The sequence below is a fragment of the Ovis canadensis genome, chromosome 1 (genome assembly GCF_042477335.2).
Source record: "Ovis canadensis isolate MfBH-ARS-UI-01 breed Bighorn chromosome 1, ARS-UI_OviCan_v2, whole genome shotgun sequence".
NCBI lineage: Eukaryota > Metazoa > Chordata > Mammalia > Artiodactyla > Bovidae > Ovis > Ovis canadensis.
Genome location: NC_091245.1, coordinates 277707729 through 277731437, shown reverse-complemented (window position 1 = coordinate 277731437; position 23709 = coordinate 277707729). Strand labels below are relative to the sequence as shown.

Sequence of the window (23709 nt, the reverse complement as noted above, 5' to 3'; positions counted from 1 at the left end):
TGGCAACCCGCTCCAGTATTCTTGCTGAGATAGTCCCTTGGACAGAGGAGCCCGGTGGGCTACAGTCCTTGGGGCCGCAAAAAGTTGGACATGACTGAGCTACTGAGCTCGCAGCCTGAAAATCAAGTGCACGTTTTATGTCTGTGTCGGCTTTCGGGGGAGATCTTCGTTTCCGTCAGCTTCAGAAAGGTGAACGCTGACTGAATCCAGGAAGTCGGGCGGGAGGCCCTGCTGAGGACACCGCGCTCGGGCTCCTCTCCTCGGGGTGCGCCCTGCCCGCGGCCCCTTCCGTGAGAGGGCCTGGGCGATCTGCCCGGGGCCGGGCGGTCTGGCTGCTGTACGAGGCCGAGGGCGTCCCATCCAGTTCTCATCCACCCGCATCCGAGCCAGGGACCTTCTGTGGAAGTGGGGTCTGGACAGACGTCCTCACGGTGGGAGGACGGCAGGAGGGGCACGAGGGAGCACCTCCAGGGACCCGAGGGCAGCGCGCCCGCACCGCAGCTCTGACCTGGCCCTCCGCCGCGAGTGCACGTTCCCCCCGTTTTCAGCCATAACGCTTGTCGGTTAGCTTCTGGTCCATTAACCCCTAAGACAGTAGACACACCAGGAAGCTATTTATGAATTTTTCTTAAAGCACAGCAGCCCACAGGCAGGCAGTACGAACAGGTGCTTGTTGCCGCGGCCCCGGGGCCGTCGTCCTTGTGCTCGTGAGAGGACTCTCGGGGCTCCTGCTGCCTTCCAGGGGCACGCGGGCAGGGGAGGCCCCAAAGGCACAGAGTCAGCCCCCGGGGCGCCTTCCAGAGGCTCCCGGGGCTTCCCTCACGACGCGGGCCACGGCTGTCAGAGGACCACCCGGGGCCGGGGGCATGGAGGCGTCTGCGAGGGGCCGGGGGTTGCGCGCCGGCCTGAGACTCCAAAGACAGCGGCCGTGAGGTCGGCGGAAGAGAACATGGGAAAGGGAGGCCCTGAGGAGCCAGGGGGCTTCCCACGGAGGCCGATGGACCAGAGGCTTCTGCTGCTCTGGCTCCTTACCCACCGCTGCCCAACCGCCACCCTCTGCTTTCCCACCAGCACCGCCACTGCTCCCTGGGGAGTCCTATGGGAGTCTGCCAGCAAGGCGGGGCGTCCCGGGGGCGGGGCGGGGCGGGGCGTCCCGGGGGCGGGGCGGGGCGGGGCGTCCCGGGGGCGGGGCGGGGCGTCCCGGGGGCGGGGCGGGGCGTCCCGGGGGCGGGGCGGGGCGTCCCGGGGGCGGGGCGGGGCGTCCCGGGGGCGGGGCGGGGCTCCTTGTCCATGGAGTCTTGGTCCCGCGTGGCCAGCAGGACGTGGTGAGACCTCAGCTCTGAGTGGGAGAGTCAGTCTACACACTCACTCAGATGTGCGAAACTCTTGCTCCAACGTTCCATTCCCAGCAGTGGCAGCCCGAGGCCTAACTGCCGGTTAAAGGCAGACTTGCTTCTTTACTGGTCGCCCGTCTCGTCTGGACCGAGGCCCACAGCTAGTGTCTCCGCCCTGTCTCCTCGCCTCGCCCGGGTGGGTCAGGACTCCAGGGTCTCCCTTGTCTCTGTTGGAGGAAGGGCCTCTGAGTGCCTTCCGGTCCCTGCTGGCCTCTGCGGACAGCTCTGTCCCCGCCAGAGCCTCTGACTGTCCTGTCGGCTTGAAGCCTCGGCCCTGAAGGCCTTCGGTCCTTAGTGTTTCAGCCATGGGTCCCAGCACGTTGAAGGCAGGAACAGGCGCTGGGGCCGAGCCTTCGGCTTCAGGCGGTGCTCCCAGGCAGACCATCCAGGAGGCAGCAGGAGGTCATGGTCCCCAGGGCAAGCAGGATGCACAGGGTGCTTGCTGTCCACAGTCACCTCTCTTCCTGGCCCCCGGAGCTACACGTGGGCTCCACGGGCCTCCCTCCGCTAGATCCTCAGGCATGAGACTCCTGGGCCTCCTGCCGAGGCCCTGGAGCCCTCACACCCACCGTCCAGACTCCCTACTGGCCCCAGGAGCAGAGCCCGGCACCCTCGCAGCTCAGTGAGCCGAACCACTGCCTTTCCAAAGCTCCCAGGCAGCTCTCTGCCTCCCAGCTCAGCCCTAAAAGCCCAGGCAGAGTCGTCAACACAAAGGCAACCTTTTCAGTCCTCCCAAAGACCTACAGAACTGTCTTGTCAATTTTCTGCATTTGGTTGCCATTAATGTCTTGTTGAGTGGATTTTGTGTGTGTGTGTGTGTGTGTGTGTTTATTGAGAGAGAACAAACTGTTACAGGCTTTTAAGGAGACCAAAAACATTCAGTCTCTAATTATATCTATTATCCCATTCCCATTCATCTTGCTTTCTTGTTTTGAAGTGGGCCTTTCTAATAGCCAGAAACTCCAGTCACATTCTGAATAAATTCAGGCTGCTGTTTTTCTGCTGTTGTCTGTAAGAGGACTTGTCGGCATGGTCTGTAAATTTATTCTTGGTGAAGATTCTAATAAACTGTCAGGCTGGATGGGACTTAGTCTTCACCTCGCCCCTTGCTGGAAATACTTTTTGGAAGAAAAGCTATGAAAAACCTAGATCATATATTAAAAAGTTGAGACATCAGTTGGTCAGCAAAGGTCCATCTGGTTAAAGCTATGGCTTTTCAAGTAGTCATGTATGGATGTGAGAGTTGGACCATAAAGAAAGCTGAGAGCCGAAGAATTGATGCTTTTGAACTGTGGTGTTGGAGAAGACTCTTGAGAGTCCCTTGGACTGCAAGGAAATCCAACCAATCCATCCCGAAGGAGATCAGTCCTGAGTGTTCATTGGAAGGACTGATGCTGAAGCTGAAACTCTAGTACTTTGGCCACCTGATGTGAAGAGCTGACGCATTGGAAAATACCCTGATGCTGGGAAAGATTGAGGGCAGGAGGAGAAGGGGACAACAGAGGATGAGATGGTTGGATGGCATCACTAACTCGATGGACATGAGTTTGGGTAAACTCCAGGAGTTGGTGATGGACAGGGAGGCCTGGCGTGCTGCAGTCCATGGGGTCGCACAGAATCGGACACAACTGAGCGACTGAACAGCAGCAACAAGGCCTGCAGTATTTCGAAATGCAGGTTCCAAGGATGTTTTTCCATGTTTGTTGAGTCAGTTACTACTCACCATGCCCTGAAGTTTGCCAGCTATCCTGCTGAGGGCTGGGTGTAGCCCTGAGCCAGACCCCACTAGGGGTGACAGCCAACTGATAAGCCAGCGTTGGGTGTGACAGCGCTTTCGTCAGCGCCATAGAGGAGCTGATGCCAGGGGCCCCGAGGGTGGCCTGGGCACACAGTCAGGGTGGGCAGGAAGGCCGCTCCCAGGAGGATGCAGGAGAGCTAAGGATGGAGGCCCCGGGCCCAGGCAGGCTGAGTGATGCCCCCACTCGCCTGGGCGCCAGAGGCTGAGGGGCCAGGCCTGGAGCGGAGCCTTGGACAGCGTTACTGAGTGCAGGGCGGAGAGCCAGGCTCACAGGCCGAGTCACTGGGCTCCTGGTACGGCCCCAGGAAGGGAGGGAGCAGCTTCAGTGGAGGGTGAGCCTCTTCTTGCACGGGTTCTCGTCTTGGTGCTCGGATGGTGTCATTGTAAAAATGTGTTTTAATTGCTGCCCCCAACGAAGATGGAGAAGGACATGGCAACCCACTCCAATGTTCTTGCCTAGAGAACCCCAGGGATGGGGGAGCCTGGTGGGCTGCCGTCTATGGGGTCACACAGAGTTGGACACGCCTGAAGCAAATTAGCAGCAACAGCCCAACCAAGAGTCTCCAGAGGAGCCCTGCGGGGTGGGGGGGCACTTTCACTCATGCATCCCCTCTTTAAGAACCCCCTCACGCAGCGCCGGGGGCTCAGGTGCACCGTGCAGAAGTCCACAACCCTCGCTCGCTGAAGCTCTCGGTGAGCAGCTCAGCGTGACGCCAGTGCTCAGAGCTGGCTCAGCGGGTCTTCAGGTCAAGTCTGCATGAAGGTCAGGCCTCACGCAGACAGAGAGACAGCTCCGGTGAAGAGGTTAAGTCTTGCTGACTCCACAGGCATCACTATCTGGCGACAACCACAGTGCCGTGGGTTTGTCCTTTTCTTTTTACCACTATGTTGAATTGACAACATACTTTACCGTTTATATTTTTTAAAGATTGTTGTTGTTCAGTTGCTAAGTCATGTCCGACTCTTTGTGGCCCCATGGACTGCAACACACCAGGCCTCCCTGTCCATCACCAACTCCCAGAGTTTACTCAAACCCATGCCCATCGCGTCAGTGATGCCATCCAGCCATCTCATCCTCTGCCGTCCCCTTCTCCCCTTGCCTTCAATCTTTCCCAGCGTCAGAGTCTTCTCCAGTGAGTTGGCTCTTCTCATCAGGTGGCCAAAGTATTGGAGCTTCAGCTTCAGCATCAGTCCTTCCAATGAATGTTCAGGCTTAATTTCCTTTAGGATGGACTGGTTGGATCTCCTTGCATTCCCAGGGGCTCTCAAGAGTCTTCTCCACCACCACACTTCAAAAGCATCAATTCTTCCGCGCTCAGCCTTCTTTATGGCCCAACTGTCACATCCATACTACTGGAAGAACCATATATGGACCCTTGGTCAGCAAAGTGACATCTCTGCTTTTCAATACAGTTTGTCATAACTTTTCTTCTAAGGGGCAAGCGTCTTTTCATTGCATGGCTGCAGTCAGTGTCTGCAGTGATTCTGGAGCCCAGAAAATAAAAATCTGCCACTCTTTCCACTATTTTCAGTTTCTTTAACTTCTGTCACCGGGAGGACCTGGTCTTTAGCCAGAGGGGTGAACTAACAGCCTAAACCCTGGTCAGTGTAGGGAGCCTCGCGGAGACGTCGGGTGAGTGCTCCGTGCTGTCCACCCTGTCGCAGGTCAGCAAGGGCAGCTCTGGGCTCTCAGCGGAAGTAAGACACACCTGTCACTGTGAGAACACGTTCATGGGACGTTGGTGGGAGGCTGTGTCCCAGGCTCCGTGCCCCCTCTCCTGTACCCGGCAGAGCATCCCTGGTAGAAAGAGTCGCTGTGCAGTGTGGCAGAGGAATTCCCTGACTGGTCTGAAGTGATGGTGCGGCAGCAGATAAATTATACTCAGGGCATTAGTTATAAAATGTCATTCTCTTATTTTTCAGTAAATATTCAAGATGTGATATTACAGGAAAATTTGGAAAAGGAGGACCAGATTCTGGTTTCCCTGGCCGGACTAAAGCAGGTATGTCCGTTCACCTGACCCGGTGTCACCCAGGCCAGCCTTTCGTGCCTGTCATGGGGGGAGGGCACCCCAGGCACAGACGTCCCGCCCACATTGCCTTCCACACGGAACCCTCCTGCGTGGCCCGGCTCCTCCTAGCAGTCACATCTGAGCAGCCCGCAGCCAGGCTGGTCGTCAGTCCCCCTGCCCCCAACCTCTCACCCCTTCCTCTCCGACGCTGCTGCGGAGGGTGTGTCCCGCTCAAGTCCAGTCATGCCCCTGTAGGCGCGTGGACGTCCTGGGAGCACAAGGCCCAAAGAATCTCCTCCTCTAAGCAGCCTGGGCCCCTCGAGGGCCGTGCTTGGCGGACGGATGGAGCAGCAATGTCCGTGAAGGGGTGCAGGCTCTCACCGCCAGCCCACCTGACTGGCCCTCAGCCGGGCGGGCCCCCCAGAGCCGAGGGCGCTCCCTGCGCCGGGGTGGACGCGGGGTGTCTCCCCCTCCAGGAGGACCCCAGAGGTTGCCCCGTGCCTGTCCCCGTGTGGGCCTGGCTGTGCAGGCTGGGACGGCTCCGTGTCGTCCATAAGGCAGAGCTGAGTGTTTTTGTTCTTTCTTTCTTCCCGTCGTATATTCATACCCACAACAGAGAAGACCACTCAGGGGACCTCCCTGGCGGCCCAGCAGTTAGGTCTCTGTGCCTCCACTGCAGGGGCCACAGGTTCAGTCCCTGGTCAGGGAACTGAGACCCCACAAGCCTCAAGGCACAGCAAAAAAAACAAGACTGGTCAGTGGAGTCGGGGTCAGATGTACCCGAGGTTTAGGTGACCCTTAGAGGCAGACCCGTTGGTCTTTCTCATGGATCCTCTTCTTTGAAATCAGATCAAAGACATCCTGAAGGGCTCCCTGCGTTTCAACCAGAGCCAGCTGGAGGCCGAGGACAACGAGCAGATCAGCATTGCAGATGACCACTACTGCTCCAGTGGCGCCGCCCAGCAGGTACCACGGCTCCCAGGGCGGGGCAGGCCGCCCTGGGGGCGCTCACCGCGGGAGGGGCGAGAGCCCCGGGTACCGCACACAGCTGTGCGGGGTGTGGACTCGGGGCGGTGCCATCCGCTGTGGACGGCGGCTCCCGCGCTTGGGCAGCGCACAGCCTGCACGCCTGTAAGCAGCAGCTTCAGCCTGGGCTTCCGCCGCCCGTTAGGAAGCCCGGAAAGCCGGCTGTCTGCCTGTTTCCAGTTTGGCTGCAGCCCTGGCCTCCCTTCCCCTTTAGCAGGGGGAGTGCCGACCCTTCTTCCCCTTCTCAAGTGTACTTCACTTGGCCGGAAGCTTTTTGGCCTTCAAGGGGAGGGACTTCTCAGTGTCTATCACCCCGTAAGCCACGTGGGTCAGGGAATGTTTTCGGTGAAGGCCCAGGAAGTGAATATTTTAGCAAAATTTCATCCAAGTTACCTTCTCAAAAAGTAGCATCCAGATGCTTACAAGCTGTATTCCTTTTTATGATTTTAAAGAAGCAGAACGGCATTTTCAAATGGGGCTCCTTCAGCTTTAAGAGTGCTCTTCCAGCAGAGCGCCCTTTGAGGTCCTTTCTCGAAGCTCTGTGCTCTTTGGCAGAGGCCCTTCCCGGTCCATGTGTGTGTAGACGCTCCCAGTGTCCCCAGTGTCCTGGGAGACAGAGCACAGGAGGGGGCGAGGCCAGAGGCCGGCCCCCGGGGGCGGGGGAAGGGGGCAGACCCAGACCGCCCTCAAAGGAGCCCCCTACCCGCGGGAGGAGCCCCGTGCCCGCGGGAGGACCCCGCCAGGCCGCGGGAGGACCCAGGGCCTGCCCAGCGCCCCCTCACCGCGCCCCCTCCGGCCCTGGCCCCTTTGCAGGCCCCGCCAGCAGCCCCGGGTCGTCGGGAGCGGCCGGGCGTGGACGACTTCGTCCTGGTCTCCAAGGATGGCGAGGAGCGCGGCGCTGGGCCGAGCCCCGCGGGCCAGGCCCAGCCGCTGCGGTCACTCCGGGGCGCCGCCCGGCCGGTGCTCGTGTTCTCCGACCCGCTGACCGGCCCGGCCTCCGCCTCGTCCAGCAACCCCAGCTCCAGCCCTGACGACGACAGCAGCGGCCACAGCAAGGACTCGGGCTTCACCATCGTGAGCCCCCTGGACCTCTGACGGCCGCCGGCCACCCCGCTGCCGCGGAGACGCCCCTGCGCGCGCGCCAGCTGCCACCTTCGGGGCAGCGCCCACCTCTCCTCCGCACTCCCGGGCCGTCGGGGGAGGGGAGCGGGCCTCCAGCCTCCCCTGGGGCACCAGCCGGGACTGCTGGGCGCAGCGCAGCAGGGCTCCAGCGTTCTCCAGCCTCAGACCCCACGGACCCGGCCGTCAGCGCCCCTCCTGGGACAGCGCAGACAGCCATCGGAAAGGAAGGCTGCGAGCGCTGAGCCTGCCTTGCTGCGCGCCCCGCTGGCGCCACCTGCAGCAGGGTCTCCAGGAGCAGGGCAGCTCCCCGGAGGCCCCGCTCTCCCCTGTTGCTTGGCTCATCCCTTTGAAGAGAAGGTCAGAAGAGGCTTGACCTTTGCTGTGGAAGTCTGGACTGACCCTCAGCTGGGTCACTCCCCCGCCAGACTCTGTGAGCGCAGGCAGCCCGCTTCACCGCTTTTGTCCCCAGCCTCTGCATCTGGGAAAGGAAGTGTCAGATGGAATGATCTCGGGTTCTCAGTTTTGCTGATGCTAAAAGCCTGTGTGAACAGCAAAAATGACATGTGCCTTGCTCTGTCATTTAAGTCACATACTAGCTAATACCTTCTGTTACTATAAATGTAGCAATTTCTTAATATTTTGTCTTTTTTTTTATGATTTCTGGATTTTCAGTGAATATTGCCATTTACCAGCCAGATAAGTTCAGGGATTGCTGACAGTAATCTAAATCACACATTATTTTATGTCTCAGTCTACAAATTACTTTTAATTTTTTACTGTTTTCTACTCGTTTTGTTGTTCCATGTAGAGTTCATTTCAGAATAAGAGCCTCGGTTACTGGCTGGCTGCTCACCTGTGTGAGCAGGAAACTGCACTATTATTAAAGTAACAGGTTTAATTTTCTAACTGGAATGATACTGAGTGAAGACCAGTGGAGACACACACCTTAATTGAGCACACTATCAACAGGCAAATGATAGGAGCCAGGCCGAGGACTTATTTGGTCAAAGGACATTTCAGGGTCTGGGCAGAAATAAATTCAGTATATCAGCCTGAGCAGATGTCGTGAGCAAACAGTGAGGTGCCACAGTGCAGATCCCACATAGTTTACGAGTGGCTGAAAATGGACAAATCAAAAAGCAGTTATTGAGGATTTAGAAACCTTTCACCCTTCCAAAATTTGCGAGCAGTTTGGTTTGGGAGAAGCAGTCACTAGGCTGCAGTGTCCAGTAGCTGGCGCTTCACTGATCTGGAAAATAAAGTGTGGTGTTAACGACTCAGCTGGCCGGAGGAACTCGGCAGCTGCTGCAGCCGCTCCAAGTGCCCCTGGGTCACGGTCCGCACGGGGTCCAGGCTCGCCCCGCAGGACCTGAGAGGCTGAGACGGGGGCGAGGGGTTGGTGGCCTCACAGATAGTGGCCACTGTGTAAAGTTGGGGCCACTGTATGTACCGAAAGCAAAATGCCAAGCCAGACACGCTCCTGACAAAGCTGTTTACCAAGTCGCTGGCCACTCAGTAGAGTTACCTTGAACTGGAAATTTTTAAAGGTAAACTTTCATTAAATGCACGTACTGCTGTTGGAGAAATATCATCAAACGCCTTTTTAATGTGGCCACTGCTTCGTACAGTGAAAAGCTATGTACAGCATGTTGCTGCCAGGCCGGTGGCCTTTACACGGCCTGCACACCCAGCGGGGTCTCCAGCCGGGAGCAGCCGTCTGCCCGCAGTGCCCTTGAAGCCCATGGCTCTGCACATTCTGGCTCTCAGCAGGCATGCTGCCAGAATCATCCAGAACCCAGAGGCCCCAGCAATCATACATAAGCAAGTAAAACTTGTGTTAGGATTTGGTTCCTCCCCGATGCCCCCAGTAAATACTGATTAGACCACACAGTCCATCTGCATCTTAAGACGTTGTTTTCTGTTAGGAGAATGTCTTCAAAGGAACTAGAGTGGCTAGTCTGTTGTTCACAATGGAACTGAATCATAACGTCTTTGTATACAAACACAGCATATTTGGGCCCGGAAGAGAATTTCTTGTTAAAGAGTTTATTTGCCTCCATAAGCAGGGCTGCTACATACATTCACAGTTTTAATAGACTGCAATTAGCTATTCCAGTTGTGCTTTAAAATCCCCCAAATTATTTCCATTATTGAGTGCAAAGCAAATGTCCCATCCGGCGGACAGTTGGTCCTAGAGTTACAGACTCTGATCCCCTCTAGAAAGTCCCCTCATGCTCCAGTCTCATCGTTTGCCTTCTCGGGTATGACCTCGAGGCTCCGCCGCGGCTTCGGGGCGTCGGCGTTTTCCGTGCCAGGTTTGTTGAGTCCACAGGAGACGGCTGCGTAGTGGATCTGCTTCAGGTTCTCCACAGTCTCATTCTTGGCGTATTTCAGGAGGTCGGCTTGTCCCTGTGGTGAAAGAGGAATGAGACAGCGTGAGCAGGGACGGGGCTCGCGGGCAGTCTGACAGCAGGGGGCGTCCACTGGGGCGGAAACCTTTGAGGCCTCAAGAGGTGCGAGAGCACTGACTCCAAACAGGTCAGTTTAACAACAACAACAAAAGCTAGTTGTCCCAGTTCTTGACAGCAGACTCCCAGTGTGCTTGCTGCCTCTCAGCCCTCGCCACTTTCTGGGGCATTTTATTTTACATACATGGAATCAAGCAGTTGTTATATTTTTCTTCAGCTTCCTTTATTTTTTTCCACCAAAAGTCACGTCTCGGCAATCTTTCCATGTGAGTATATACAGATCTACCATAGGTTGACAGAATTTTTAAAATTCTCCAGATGGGTAATTAAGGTGGTAATAACAAGAGTTCTCTATCTGCTTGAGTCTTACATTTCTCATGTTCAGACAAGTTATCACAACATTGTCAACAGCCCAGACCGTTGTCCAGCGGCGACACCAAGGACCCTTACCTGTGACAAAGCCAGGCCTGGGCGCCCCCTCACTCCTACGCTGCCCTGCGCGCCTCCAGGCCCCCGGACCTGGCCCTGGGACGAGGCCGAGCAGAGAAGGGTCTGAGGCTGGGAGGGCGCTCACTGCGGCGGCGTTCACTCCCGTCGCTTCAGAGCCCATCGGAAGAGCAAAGGCCACTGAAAATGCCGTCGCCCACCCACGACCCAGGGGCTCTGGATTCGGACACAGCGACCACGCTGGCTTGGCAGTGCTTTCATTTGAGAAACTGAAACGCTATTTGGTTTCACATTCTGCTTCCAGTTTTATAACTAATTCCATTTTCTTTGTACCTTGAAAGACTTACAATAACCTTACAGGTCAAATATTTAAGGTTCTCATTTAGAAAATAATCTCTAGACGATGTAGCTGAAGGCAGGGCTCTTGCTGACCGCTGCTCAACCAGGGCTGGGGCAGAGGCTGGAGCAGCCGGGAAAGGAATGGCCTCAGCAGGCGCAAAGCACCAGAGCCAGCAGCCGCCCAGCAGCAGCGGGCCCATCAACAAGCTTACTGTGTGACCGCAAAAGATGTCCTCGTTATTAATAAAAGCGTGTCAAAGCATATCGGTGGTGTGCAGTTTTTTAATCACAATTCATTGCTCTTACTGAGCTAAAACATCAGGGGTGCTGTTATTTCAGGTACATTTGTCAAAGCTTTCTTGTCAAAGTATCAGAAAAATGGAGGGCCCTCCTGAGGGGCGTGACCGGTGTGGCCACAGAGGCTCTCCTGCCCTCAGCCACCACGTGCAGTGACCACGTGGCTGAGGGCGGAGAGCAGAGACGGCCACCCGCTACCCGGGGCCGGCTGGCACCTTCCTGCACATTACACACAGCGGGAGGAAGCGGAAGAGGGCATTCAGAAGGCGGCACCAGGTGTCAAGTGCTGTTCATCTTCGGGAAAACGGGAGCGCAGTTATGAGTGGCTGGAGCTCAGCGTGTCTGGGGCCCACAAGGACTTCGAGGCTGTTCTGGAGCCAAAGCCTGCAGCTTAAGGCTCACTCGGATGGTGGGTTCCAGGCTGCCCCTTCCTGCTCAGCTTCCTGTCCACCCAGGAACAGCCTTCACTAATGTAACCAGGCCGGATCCTGTGGGGCCTTCCCCAGACAGGACTTCCCTCCCACCCCCATCCGCTGCTTTAGCTCCTCTCTGAAGCACCCAGATAACTGTATCTGATGCACATTTCCTAAATTATTTCACAGATGTGAAACTGCCCCCCACCAAATGGAAGGTGCTAACTACCTGATGACCTTGAGCACAGAGCCCCCAGGCCTCCTGGAACCTAAGGACTGGTAACGCTAACCCCTGTGACAGTGCCCCGTTACCTCACACCATCAGTCGATCAGAGCTGTGCATGAGCGACCACATACCCTGGGACCCCTTCCCTCCCCTGGCCTTTAAAAACGCTTTGCTGGGCAACTGACAAACAACTAATCTCAAAAATACACAAGCAACTCCTGCAGCTCAATTCCAGAAAAATGACCCAATCGAAAACTGGGCCAAAGACCTAGCCATTTCTCCAAAGAAGACATACAGATGGCTAACAAACACGTGAAAAGATGCTCAACATCACTCATTACCAGAGAAATGCAAATCAAAACCACAGTGAGGTACCATCTCACAGCAGTCAGAATGGCAGCGATCCAAAAGTCTGCAAGCAACAAATGCTGGAGAGGGTGCGGAGAAAAGGGAAGCCTCTTACACTGTTGGTGGGAATGCAAACTAGTACAGCCACTATGGAGAAGAGTGTGGAGATTCCTTAAAAAGCTGGAAATAGAACTGCCATACGACCCAGCAATCCCACTGCTGGGCATACACACCAAGGAAACCAGAATTGAAAGAGACAGGTGCACCCCAATGTTCATCGCAGCACTGTTTACAATAGCCAGGACATGGAGGCAACCTAGATGTCCATCAGCAGATGAATGGATAAGAAAGCTGTGGTACATATACACAACGGAGTATTACTCAGCCATTAAAGAGAATACATTGGAATCAGTTCTAATGAGGTGGATGAAACTGGAGCCTATTATACAGAGTGAAGTAAGCCAAAAAGAAAAACACCAATACAGTATACTAACACATATATATGGAATTTAGGAAGATGGTAATGATAACCCTGTATGCAAGACAGCAAAAGAGACACAGATGTATAGAACAGTCTTTTGGACTCTGTGGGAGAGGGCGAGGGTGGGATGATTTGAGAGAATGGCATTGAAACATGTATAAAATGTATGGAACAAATTGCCAGTCCAGGTTTGATGCAGGATACAGGATGCTCGGGGCTGGTGCACTGGGATGACCCAGAGGGATGGTACAGGGAGGGAGTTGGGAGGGGGGTTCAGGATGGGGCACACGTGTACACCTGTGGCAGATTCATATTGATGTATAGCAAAACCAATACAATATTGTAAAACCTCCAATTAAATAAATTTAAATTTAAAAAAATAATGCTTTGCTGAAACCCTCTGGAGAGTTTGGGGTTTATGGACACAGCTCCCTTCTTGCATGACCCTACAGTAAACGTTCCTCTGTTCCAGACTCCAGCATGTGGTATTGTCTGGCTTCACTGTGAGTCAGGCACACAGACACATTTGCCAGGAATCTTCATAGACCAGCCAGGAGTCTGTGCCGGTGACAGGTTGACCCCAGGCAGAGGCAGCCCCCTCCCTGAGTCCCAGCAGCTGCCAGGGTACATTTCACTCGGGGGATGTCAGAGGCAGTGCCCCTGACAGCTGCGAACCACCGCAGGGCACAAGGCGGCTTGGAACTGAGAGCTGCAGCGCTGGGGCCCCCTTCAGTGCCACCAGGGGGGCCGGCTAAGCCGCCCCAGCTCGTGCATGCTAGGCCTGTGTGTGGTGTCCCCGTTGTGTGGGTTTTGCTTGTGGCAGAGCATTGGTTGGAATTTTCCTCTTTGGACAAGGTCATTCTGCTTCATTTCTCATGGGACGTCAGTTGGGGTTCTCCCTTTTTGTGCCTAGGGAACTGACCCTGAGCGACTGATCTGAACTGTTTGCTTGATATTTGATAGCATCAATCCTGAATACTTAGGTATGGATGATCAGAGCTCTGCTCCATCCTACAGTCCCCTGACATATTCTTGCAAAACTGGGAAATCTTTAGCTATCCTCCATTAATCCTCCAACTAGTCCCTATCCTTCGAAAACTCTTCCACAAAGTTGCAGAGCAAGGAATACTTCCAAGCTCACTCTGAGGCCACTATCACCTGATACCAAAACCAGACAAAGACGACGCAGAAGATGACAGCCAGTATCACCAATGGACACAGACGCAAGAGTCTTCAACAAAATTCCAGCAAACGGTTCAGCAGCACATGGAAAAGCTCATACACCACGGTCAAGTCAGGGTCATCCCCAGGGTGCAAAGGTTCTTCAGTATGTGCAAACCAATCAATGTGATATGCCGTAGTAACAAATGGAAAGATAAAACCCATATGATAATCTCAATAGATACAGAAAAAGCTTTTGACAAAATTCAACACCCATTTATGATAAAAAAAACTTCAAAAATGGGCACAGAAAGGCAAAATAATAAAGGCCATATATGACACACCCGCAGCAAACACTCTCAATGGCGAAAAACCGAAAGCATTTCCTCTAAGACGAGGAACAAGACAAAGGTGCCCACTCTCACCACGGTTATTTCTCACAGTTTTAGAAGTGCTAGCTACGGCACTCAGAGAAGAAAAAGGAAGGAAAGGAATCCAGATTGGAGAAGAAGCGAAGCTCTCTCTGCAGACCGCACGGAAGTACACGCGAAGACCCTAAAGGTGCTGCCAGAAAATTGCTAGAGCGAAGCAGTGAGTTTAGCAAAGTGGCAGGATACAACATCAATACACAGAAATCATTGGCATTCCTATACACTAACAATGAAATATCAGAAAAAGAAATTAAGGAATCAGTCCCATTCACCATTGCAACAAAAAGAATAAAACACCTAGGAATAAACCTACCTAAGGAGACAAAAGAGCTATATTCAGAAAACTATGAGACACGGACGAAAGAAAGCAGACAACACAGAGAGAGATTCCATATTCCTGGGTTGGAAGAATCAATATTGTGGAAATGACGGTCCTACCAAATGTAATCTACAGATCAGTGCAATCCCTGTCAAACTACCAACGGCGTATTTCACAGAACTAGAACCAAGAAATCTCACAATCCATATGGAAAGACAAAAGACCCCCAAATAGCCAAAGCTATCGTGAGAAAGAAGAATGGAGCTGGAGGAACCAACCTTCCTGACTTCAGACTATATACTACAAAGCTATACTCATCAAGACAGTATGGTACGGGCACAAAAACAAATACAGACCAATGGAGTAAGACAGCAAGCCCAGACAGAGATAAACCCACGCACCTATGGGTGCCTTATTTTTGACAAAGGAGGCAAGAATATGCAACGGGTAGTGCTGGGAAAACTGGACAGCTACGTGTAAAAGAAATTAGAACACTTCCTAACATCATCCACAAAAGTAAACTCAAAATGGATTAAAGACCTAAATGTAAGATGGGAAACTTTAAAACTCCTAGAGGAAACAGGCAGAACACTCTAGGTAAATCACAGCACGATCCTCTATGACCTGCCTCCTAGAGTAATGGAGATAAAAAAAAAAAACAAGTGAGACCTGATTAAAAGCTTTTGCACAGCAAAGAACACTGTAAACAAAGTGAGAAGACAGTCCTCTGAATGGGAAAAAACGATAGTCAATGAAACAATGGACAGAGGATTAATTTCAAAAATATACAAGCAGCTCATACAGTCTACAGCAGGAAAACAACCCAGTCAAAAAATGGGCAAAAGACCTAAACAGACAGTTCTCCAAAGAAGACATACAAATGGCTAAGAAACACAGAAAAGATGCTCAAGGATCACTTATTATTCAGTTCAGTTCAGTGGCTCAGTCGTGTCCGACTCTGCGACCCCGTGAATCGCAGCACGCCAGGCCTCCCTGTCCATCACCAACTCCCGGAGTTCACCCAGACTCACCTCCATTGAGTCGGTGATGCCATCCAGCCATCTCATCCTCTGTCGTCCCCTCCTCCTCCTGCCCCCAATCCCTCCCAGCATCGGAGTCTTTTCCAATGAGTCAACTCTTCACATGAGGTGGCCAAAGTACCAGAGTTTCAGCTTTAGCATCATTCCTTCCAAAGAACACCCAGGACCAATCTCCTTTAGAATGGACTGGTTGGATCTCCTTGCAGTCCAAGGGACTCTCAAGAGTCTTCTCTAACACCATAGATCAAAAGCATCAATTCTTCGGCGCTCAGCTTTCTTCACAGTCCAACTCTCACATCCATACATGACCACTGGGAAAAACATAGCCTTGACTAGATGGACCTTTGCTGGCAAAGTAATGTCACTCATTATTAGAGAAATGCAAATCAAAACCACAATAAGATATCACCTCACACTGGTCAGAATGGCCATCATCACAAAGCATACAAACAATAAATGCTGGAGAGGGTGTGGAGAAAAGGGAATCCTCTTGCACTGTTGGTGGGAATGCAAATTGATACAGCCACTATGGAGAACAGTGTGGAGATTCCTTAAAAAAACTCAGAATAAAACCACCATATGACCCAGCAATCCAACTACTAGGCATATACCCTGAGGAAATCGAAATTGAAAAAGACACGTGTAACCCAGTGTCCACTGCAGCACTGTTTACAATCGTTAGGACACGGAAGTAACCTAGATGTCCACTGACAGATGAATGGATGAAGACGCTGTGGTTTAATACACAATGGAATACTACTCGGCCACGAAAAGGAACGGATTTGAGTTGGTCCTAATGAGGCGGATGAACCTGGTCCCTGTTACACACGATGAAGGACATTAGAAAGAGAAAGACAGCTATCCCATGCTAACACTGATAAAGCTACCTGCAGAGCAGCAACGGAGACCCAGATACTGAGAACGGACTTGGGGAGAAGGAGGAGAGAGCAGGATGCATGGAGGGAGTGGCACGGCAACTCACACCGCCGTGTGCAGGCCAGACAGCCAACGCAGACTTCCCGCAGACTCAGCTCAAACCAGGGCCCGGAAACAGCCTAGAGGGGTGGGGTGCGGCGGGAGGCAGGAGGGGGCTCAGGCGTCAGGGACGCCACGGGTGAACCTGGGGCTGCTCCATGCTGCTGTTTGGTGCAAACCAATGCAATTTTGTCAAGCAATTATCCTTCCCAATTAAAAGTGAATTTTTAAAAGTGGGACTTTTGCAGTTTATTTTATCTTGGGTGTGTGTGGACGTATGTGAATGAGTGTCTCAGTACCTGAGTCCAAATCCTGTTCTCTCCTCGTTTTGCTGAAAGTGACTGTGAATGTGAGCAGATGATATTTATTACTGTCTGTGACTGGCATTTGTTTGTTTAAGCTGAACTGGATATTTGGAAAATGGGGGTAAAATTCCCGAAGATGGCTGGGTTCTGTACAAACAGTGAGAGAAGGACTCCGCATTTCTCTTCCTGTGCCTTTGATATACAAATCATTTCTCCGGATATTTGGTGACATGCAGTTTTAGAGCTATGCTAAATTAAGTGATGGAAGTTCATATGGTTGTTTCTAGATGAGAAAACGAAGGGGCAAAACAATAGGGATGCAGAAAGTAATGGAAGGCTTGCAGAATAGAGCCTTCCGCATGGTCAGAACTGGCTCAGTTCAGATTAAATTCAGTAAGTGAGTCACTGGTAAAAGTAAGCTGGCGCAAAACTAGATTGTGTTGTCTGTTAAGAGGACAGAGTTTTCCTAGAATGCAGCCACGGATGACGGATTCTGGGAGTTTCTGTGCCTTTAAGTGATTTGTATCTGCTCCTGAGAGCTCTTCTTATTTTGGTTAAGGAATAAGGATTGTGTGGAAATGACTTACGATCTTATTTGACTGTTTTGAAACTTTCTGACAAAAATCCCCAAATATCAAATTTTAATTAAAGTTTTTTTACCTCCAGCTAACTTTGGGATCCTTCAGAGAGCCCCTAAGGCTTCTCGGGGAAAAATATTAAACTAATAAGGATTGTTTGGTATGTCAAAGAACATGGGAAGCGCTGTCAAATGAGTGAGGCACCTCCTCGGATTACATGGTATGGGTAAGCGCTACTAACATAGATACTCTAGAAGTTATATGGGATGCCTAAAATTTGGACCTGTCCTGGCACAGTGTTATAATTTTACTTGTTATCTTAAAATGCTGGGGGAGGAATCAAGACGGCAGAATCGAAGGACGTGGAACTCCCCTCCTCCCACAAATACATCAAAAGCACATCTACCTGTGAGACAATCTCACGCCTTACCAAATGCTGGCAGAAGATACGAGATACCCAGAGACACGAGAATGATCCCCATGCCCCTGGATGGGATGAAAGAGTTTCCTTTGTAAAGGGACACTGAATGTATGGGAAAACCACAATGCTGTAATTAGCCTCCAATTAAAAGAAAAAGAAAAAGGGACAGGGGTGGGGCCTGAGTCCCTGGGAAGGGGCTGGAAAAGAGGGAAGGTGCTGGCACCCTGAGAAGCCCCCTCACTCGTGTGGGCGTCAGCTGAGACAGAAAGGCCGGGAGGGGGGCACACTGCCAGTTGACGGCAAAAGAGAGAGCAGCGCAGAGGCCCCGGGCTGCCTGGCCGCAGCCCCAGCGCAGGCCCCACTGCAGGCCCACTGCGATCTTGGGACCTGACTTGGGCGGATGGGTGTGTTAGCATCTGTGCTGTTGACTTTGTGAACACAGCACCTGAGGGACACCAGGGTCAACTGCCTGCACTCCCACAGTGGAGGGGTGCCAAGGGCAGTGCCAGCCATGAGGTCCTCTGTGAGCCCCCTCAGCAACAAACAGCACAGGGCACCCGCCCAGGCGGGCAGGTCTGGAGAAGGGACACAGGGGTTCTCCCAGCGGGAGTGCCCCAGTCCCACCGGCCTCACACTGGGGGCTTCCGCTCAGCGACCAGGGAGGAGCAGGGTGGTGGCCCGGGCAGGGGAGAGGGGGCCCGGCTCAGCACCCAGGCGGCTCTGGCACCACAGCAGCCCCCCCCCCCCCCATCGAGGGGGCAACAGCCGCACTGAGGAAAGAGCAGCAGGCGCGCGTCCTGAAAGCAGCCGGCCCACTCGGGCTGCCCAGGGATGCCGCCAAATAAGAGCGGCCCCCAAGACCACAGACCACCGCGCCCCCAAACTCAGGGCGAGAAACAGGAGGGGAATGAAGAAGCAGGGGACCACACCCAGCTGAAAGGCCAAGAGAATTCCCGAAAGAACAAGGCAACAAACCTCTTCCATCTAACAGACGGTGAGTCCAGAAAGGAGATAATGAAAATACTGAAGACGGTACGCAGGGCTATTGACAGTGCAGATTCCTGTAAACAGAACTAGAAACTAAAGAGGAACCAAGAAATACTAGGAGGCTCATTCACTGAGATGAAAGCCAGCTTAAAGGCTACGGATCGCAGAGAGAATAATGCGGAAGACTGCATAACTGATCTGGGAGAAGAGCAGAAGTCACCCAGTCCAGAGCAGACAGAAAGTCAAATGAAGAAAAAGAAAGCAAAATGAGAGATCTGGGATGATACAGAGCACGCCAATCTACACGCAACGGGGTCCCAGAAAGATGACCAAGGGCTGAAAATGCACCTGAAGAAATCACGGCTGAAAACGCCCCGAACCTAGAGAAGGAAAGAGACGTCCAGGCACAGGAAGCACGGAGGGTCCCAAACAAGATAAAGCCAGACAGGCCGGCCCTGAGACGCGCTGCAGTGAAAACGGCGAAGGTTAAAGGGAGGGCTCCGAAGACAGCGAGAGAGACCCGCAGAGCCAATGACAAGGGAAGCCCCGCAGGGCTGTCGGCTGACTGCTCTGCAGAAACACCGCAGGCCGGGGGGAGTGGCAAGGCGTGTGCAAAACCCTGGAAGGGAAAGACTGCCCCCTTGAACCTGCAAGCAAGATTATCCTTTAGAAGAAAAAGAATTTCTCATAAGCAGAAACTGACTAGGCCTGTCCCACAGGAGAGACTGAAAGGCCTCCTCTAGCAAAGGAGCAGCAGGAGGACCACAACCGTAAAGCCAGCCGCTGCGAAAGCCAGGGCGTGGATGGACACGCTGTAGGTCGCTTCTTAGTTAAGCGTCTTTCTCAAGAAGCACTATAATCAATCTCCAGCCCTGCCTTCTTAAGCCCTTTATCATTCCCAGGCAGGTGCAGCGATGCTGTGCACAGCGCTTCAGCTCTAAGAGGGTCGCAGAAAGAGCTTTCTGACAAGCACAGGTTTTTGATGACTTTTAAATCGTAATGCTAAACCAGGCAAGGTATTTTAAAAGACAACGCTGATTTCATAAAGCTGTTAGTAAAAAAAAAAGCATATAGGACTGAGTAAACTGATGAAGATCGTTGTGATTTTTTGGTTTTAAGGAAACCTTTCCCCTTAAGTTAATTATGATTTACAGCAGTTTGGTAAAGTATACCTTCATAAGCACAATGGAAATATTTTTTTCCCTGTACCTGATCCCTCCAGACACTGGAAGCTCCTAGGTTCCTAGCAGCTTTGTCGGGTTAATTAGGAAGGACTACTTCCTAACAGGTGCAAAAATCTCAAGGTATTTCAGGGACCTCAAAAAGGAAGGAATTCACCTATAATCCAAGGCACAAATCTGCAGACAAGCCCTTGGTATGGTTTACCTGGCCCTGAGAAGACTTAAAATTTCAGTCTGAGACTCCTCATGAAAAATTCCAACACAGCCAATTTAAAGGAGCGAATATGGTCAGTTAACCAGATTCACTTTGTAAACAAACCAATCTTAATTTGGCTGTATTTGATAACAGTGGGGATAATTTCAGAGAGATGTGTCAATGAATATCAGATTCTGATTCTACTCATTGAAGCCTGCATTTGTTGTCTAAGACTCACTTCTCAGACAGTTCCTTGTTGCCATGGTGTGCGTTTGTGAGTCACTCAGGCGTGTCCGACTCGCTGTGACCCCACGACTGCAGCCCGCCAGGCTCCTCTGTCCATGGGATTCTCCAGGCAAGAGCACTGGAGTGGGCTGCCATGCCCTCCTCCAGGGGATCTTCCCGACCCGGGGAGGGAACTTGCGTCTCCTGTGTGGCACGTGGATTCTTTACCATCTGAGCCACCAGGGAAGCCTGTTACATAACTGTGAAGTTTAATCGAATTATTAAGAAGGACACTCAAGTTTATTTCTGAAGCTTATCCCAGCCATCTACCTTTGGGTAAATATCAGATGCCCCATGATCCACAGCCAGAAATGATACATTCTAGAAGAACCGCCGCTTAAATATGTCAAGAGATTAACTTGGGATAAGGCCTTGTTGATTGCCCTGCTATGGATTAGAATGGCTCTCTGAAGAAGACTTAAATTAAGCCCCTGTGAGATCCGGTGGGCTGTTCCCAGTGTCCGCCCAGGCGGGAGGGCCTGCAGCTGCTCTGAAGACCCACCCGTTGCTAACTGCGCTAACTCGGGGCGTGTACTAACCTCCGGCCGTCAGCCTGCCTCTTACAAGTCTGTCCAGCTGAAGCAGGCCTTTCTGACCTGGAGACCAAGTCGCTCTGAAAAGCCTAGAGAAATAAAAGTGCCTGAACTTGAGCTGACAGCAGCGTGGACAGGACCACGTCACATACGCATCACCCACCCCACACTCACACACGCATCACCCACCCCACACACACACACACACACATCACCCACCCCTCACACACGCATCACCCACCCCACACACACGCATCACCCACCACACACTCACACACGCATCACCCACCCCACACTCATCTGTCGAGGCAGCCGGGGCAGAGCCGTGAGGCCGTCACACGCTGACTGAAACAGCGCCACGTCCTCAGAAGACGGCCCACCTCCTGAAGGGCCTGGAGAGCAGCGGGTCTGTGAACCCCTGGAAGGCTGGAGACTGCTCTTCAAAAAGATAAGTGTCGAGACTGCAGCTCACTGTAGCTGGAGAAGGGTGAGTCAGCCTATTTATTGAGTCTTGTTCAACGGAATAACACAGGCATCTAGTGTGGCTACAACACTCAGAAAGTTAAAATTAGTAGCTCTGTGTAGGAACTGGAGCCAGAAGCCCAAATCCAGTGATAAATTAGGGAACAAAAGGGCTAAAAGGTTTCATCAGGTTAAAATAATCATAGATAAAGAATGAAAGAGAACTGTCCCATCTACTGAAGATTCTAAGGAACACTCCCTGCCGAAGGCTGATCAGCTCCATGCTGTGATGAGCCACCGCTGCCTCCGTTCAGCAGAAGCCAGCGCAGCTGCTGCCCCTTCCCCACAAGACTGCGGAAGGGGCCCTGACAGCGAGGAGCTGGAACAGAGAAGGGCGGACCTGACGCTTGACGGGGCTGTTTCTTTTCCTTTAACCTTTGTCTTCTATTGATTCTGCTACAAGTTCATCGCCAAGGAGATGCTGCCTACGGCTTAAAGTGCACATGAGAGGTCTGACTCGGAGCCCTGCTCCCGTGCCTGATTGTTAAACTGTTTTGTTCAGCTCACAGGAACCATCTTGGCCCAGACCACCCGTGCATGGCTGCAGAAAGAAAGTAACACATCCCCTCCTGGAGTCTGGCCAACACCAGGAGATATTTCTAACAACTTAAGTCCCTACGAACACTGCTAGCTATATTATTTATGTATTGGCTGTTTTACAGAGTTGTTCCTTGCGTTACCAAGTGTGTGACTGAACCTCTGATAAAAATAACGGTGAGCAGGTGACCTGATGCCAAGTTCTGTAAAGAGCACCGCCCGGAACGTGCAGCTCGAGATACGGAAGAAGCAACAAGAGGGATGTTCAAGAGGGACCATAACAGTAAGAGAACTGGTCCAAGACCTTCTGGCTACTTTTAATAAGGCCTAGTGCAGTAACATCAGTCACCTCAGATGTGCAGATGCCACCACTTATGGCAGAAAGTGAAGAGGAACTAAAGAGCCTCTTGATGAAAGTGAAAGAGGAGAGCGAAAAAGTTGGCCTAAAGCTCAACATTCAGAAAACGAAGATCATGGCATCCGGTCCCATCACTTCATAGGAAATAGATGGGGAAACAGTGGAAAAACAGTGTCAGACTATTTTTTTGGACTCCAAAATCACTGCCGATGGTGACTGCAGCCATGAAATTAAAAGACGCTTACTCCTTGGAAGAAAAGTTATGACCAACCTAGATAGCATATTCAAAAGCAGAGACATTACTTTGCCGACTAAGGTCCGTCTAGTCAAGGCTATGGTTTTTCCAGTGGTCATGAATGGATGTGAGAGTTAGACTGTGAAGAAGGCTGAGCGCCGAAGAATTGATGCTTTTGAACTGTGGTGTTGGAGAAGACTCTGGAGAGTCCCTGGACTGCAAGGAGATCCAACCAGTCCATCCTAAAGGAGGTCAGTCCTGGGATTTCTTTGGAAGGAATGATGCTGAGGCTGAAACTCCAGTACTTTGGCCAACTCATGCGAAGAGCTGACTCATTGGAAAAGACTGATGCTGGGAGGGACTGGGGGCAGGAGGAGAAGGGGATGACAGAGGATGAGATGGCTGGATGGCATCACCAACTCGATGGACGTGAGTCTGAGTGAACTCCAGGAGTTGGTGGACAGGGAGGCCTGGCATGCTGCAGTCCATGGGGTTGCAAAGAGTCAGACACGACTGAGCGGCTGAACTGAGCTGAGTGCAGGAATAGCAAAAGCCTATCGAGGAAACCCGGGCCTGACCTAATAAGGAGCGTTCCTAACACTGTGGGAGGAAACGACCACGAAATGCTTCCCAAACCACGTGCAAGGTGAGGAGCCTGAGGCAGCCCCGCCACCCGCCCCTTCCAGGACCGAGTCAGCAGCCGGGACAGCCGCTGGCCCTCAGCGTCCTCTGCGAGGAGATCAGGGTGCAGGTCGGGCGCGGGCACCCAGCGCTCTGGGAGGAGCTGGCGGAACAGACCCTCAGGCGGCCAGAGCTTTCAGGAGAAGGTCTGAAGACCCCGACTCTCGCATCTCCTCGGGAATCTTGGCGGTGACACCTCCCGGGCAGCCGCTGCGGATGAGAGTTCAGACGCGCTCCTTCACGGCCAGGAGCCTGGCTTCTCCGGGCTGCGTCGGACCCGCTCTCAGAGCAGCGCCTGCCGCTGCCAGGGCCTGCGGCTCTCCTCCCGGTGCGCTAACCTCCCTAAGGGAAACCCGCCCGTGTGCCCAGCCCCGGCCCCGCTCTCCTGGCGGTGGCGGCGGGCAGAGAGCGGGGGCCGCGCCGGAGCCGCCCGGGAGCACGCCCTCCGCGCCGCTGCCCCGAGCTTCTGGGGGCCACGGCGCCTCTCCGCCCGGCCTCTGATGCTTCTGCGCTGCTGCCCTCTGTGCCCTGGGCACGCGCCCGTGCACGTGCGGGCACTAACACTCCGCTCCCTGTGAGCTGAGGCTGCCTCT

General features: G+C 53.0%; 2 protein-coding genes across 30 annotated transcripts in view; one reads left to right on the top strand and one right to left on the bottom strand.

Moving 5' to 3' along the window:
* TBC1D5 (TBC1 domain family member 5) overlaps positions 1-10870 on the top strand; it is a 593981-nt gene extending 583111 nt beyond the window's left edge. For all 25 annotated transcript variants that reach the window (XM_069568828.1, XM_069568958.1, XM_069568921.1 and 22 more), the window contains 3 exons: positions 5116-5195; positions 6054-6170; positions 7044-10870. In XM_069568828.1, the coding sequence (XP_069424929.1) occupies positions 5116-5195; positions 6054-6170; positions 7044-7325 (479 nt within the window). In that variant the 3' untranslated portion in view covers positions 7326-10870. The remainder of the gene's footprint in view (positions 1-5115; positions 5196-6053; positions 6171-7043) is intronic.
* Positions 9383-23709, bottom strand: part of PLCL2 (phospholipase C like 2) — a 212637-nt gene continuing 198310 nt past the window's right edge. For all 5 annotated transcript variants that reach the window (XM_069568763.1, XM_069568723.1, XM_069568752.1 and 2 more), the window contains one exon: positions 9383-9761. In XM_069568763.1, coding sequence (XP_069424864.1) covers positions 9582-9761 — 180 coding nt within the window. In that variant the 3' untranslated portion in view covers positions 9383-9581. The remainder of the gene's footprint in view (positions 9762-23709) is intronic.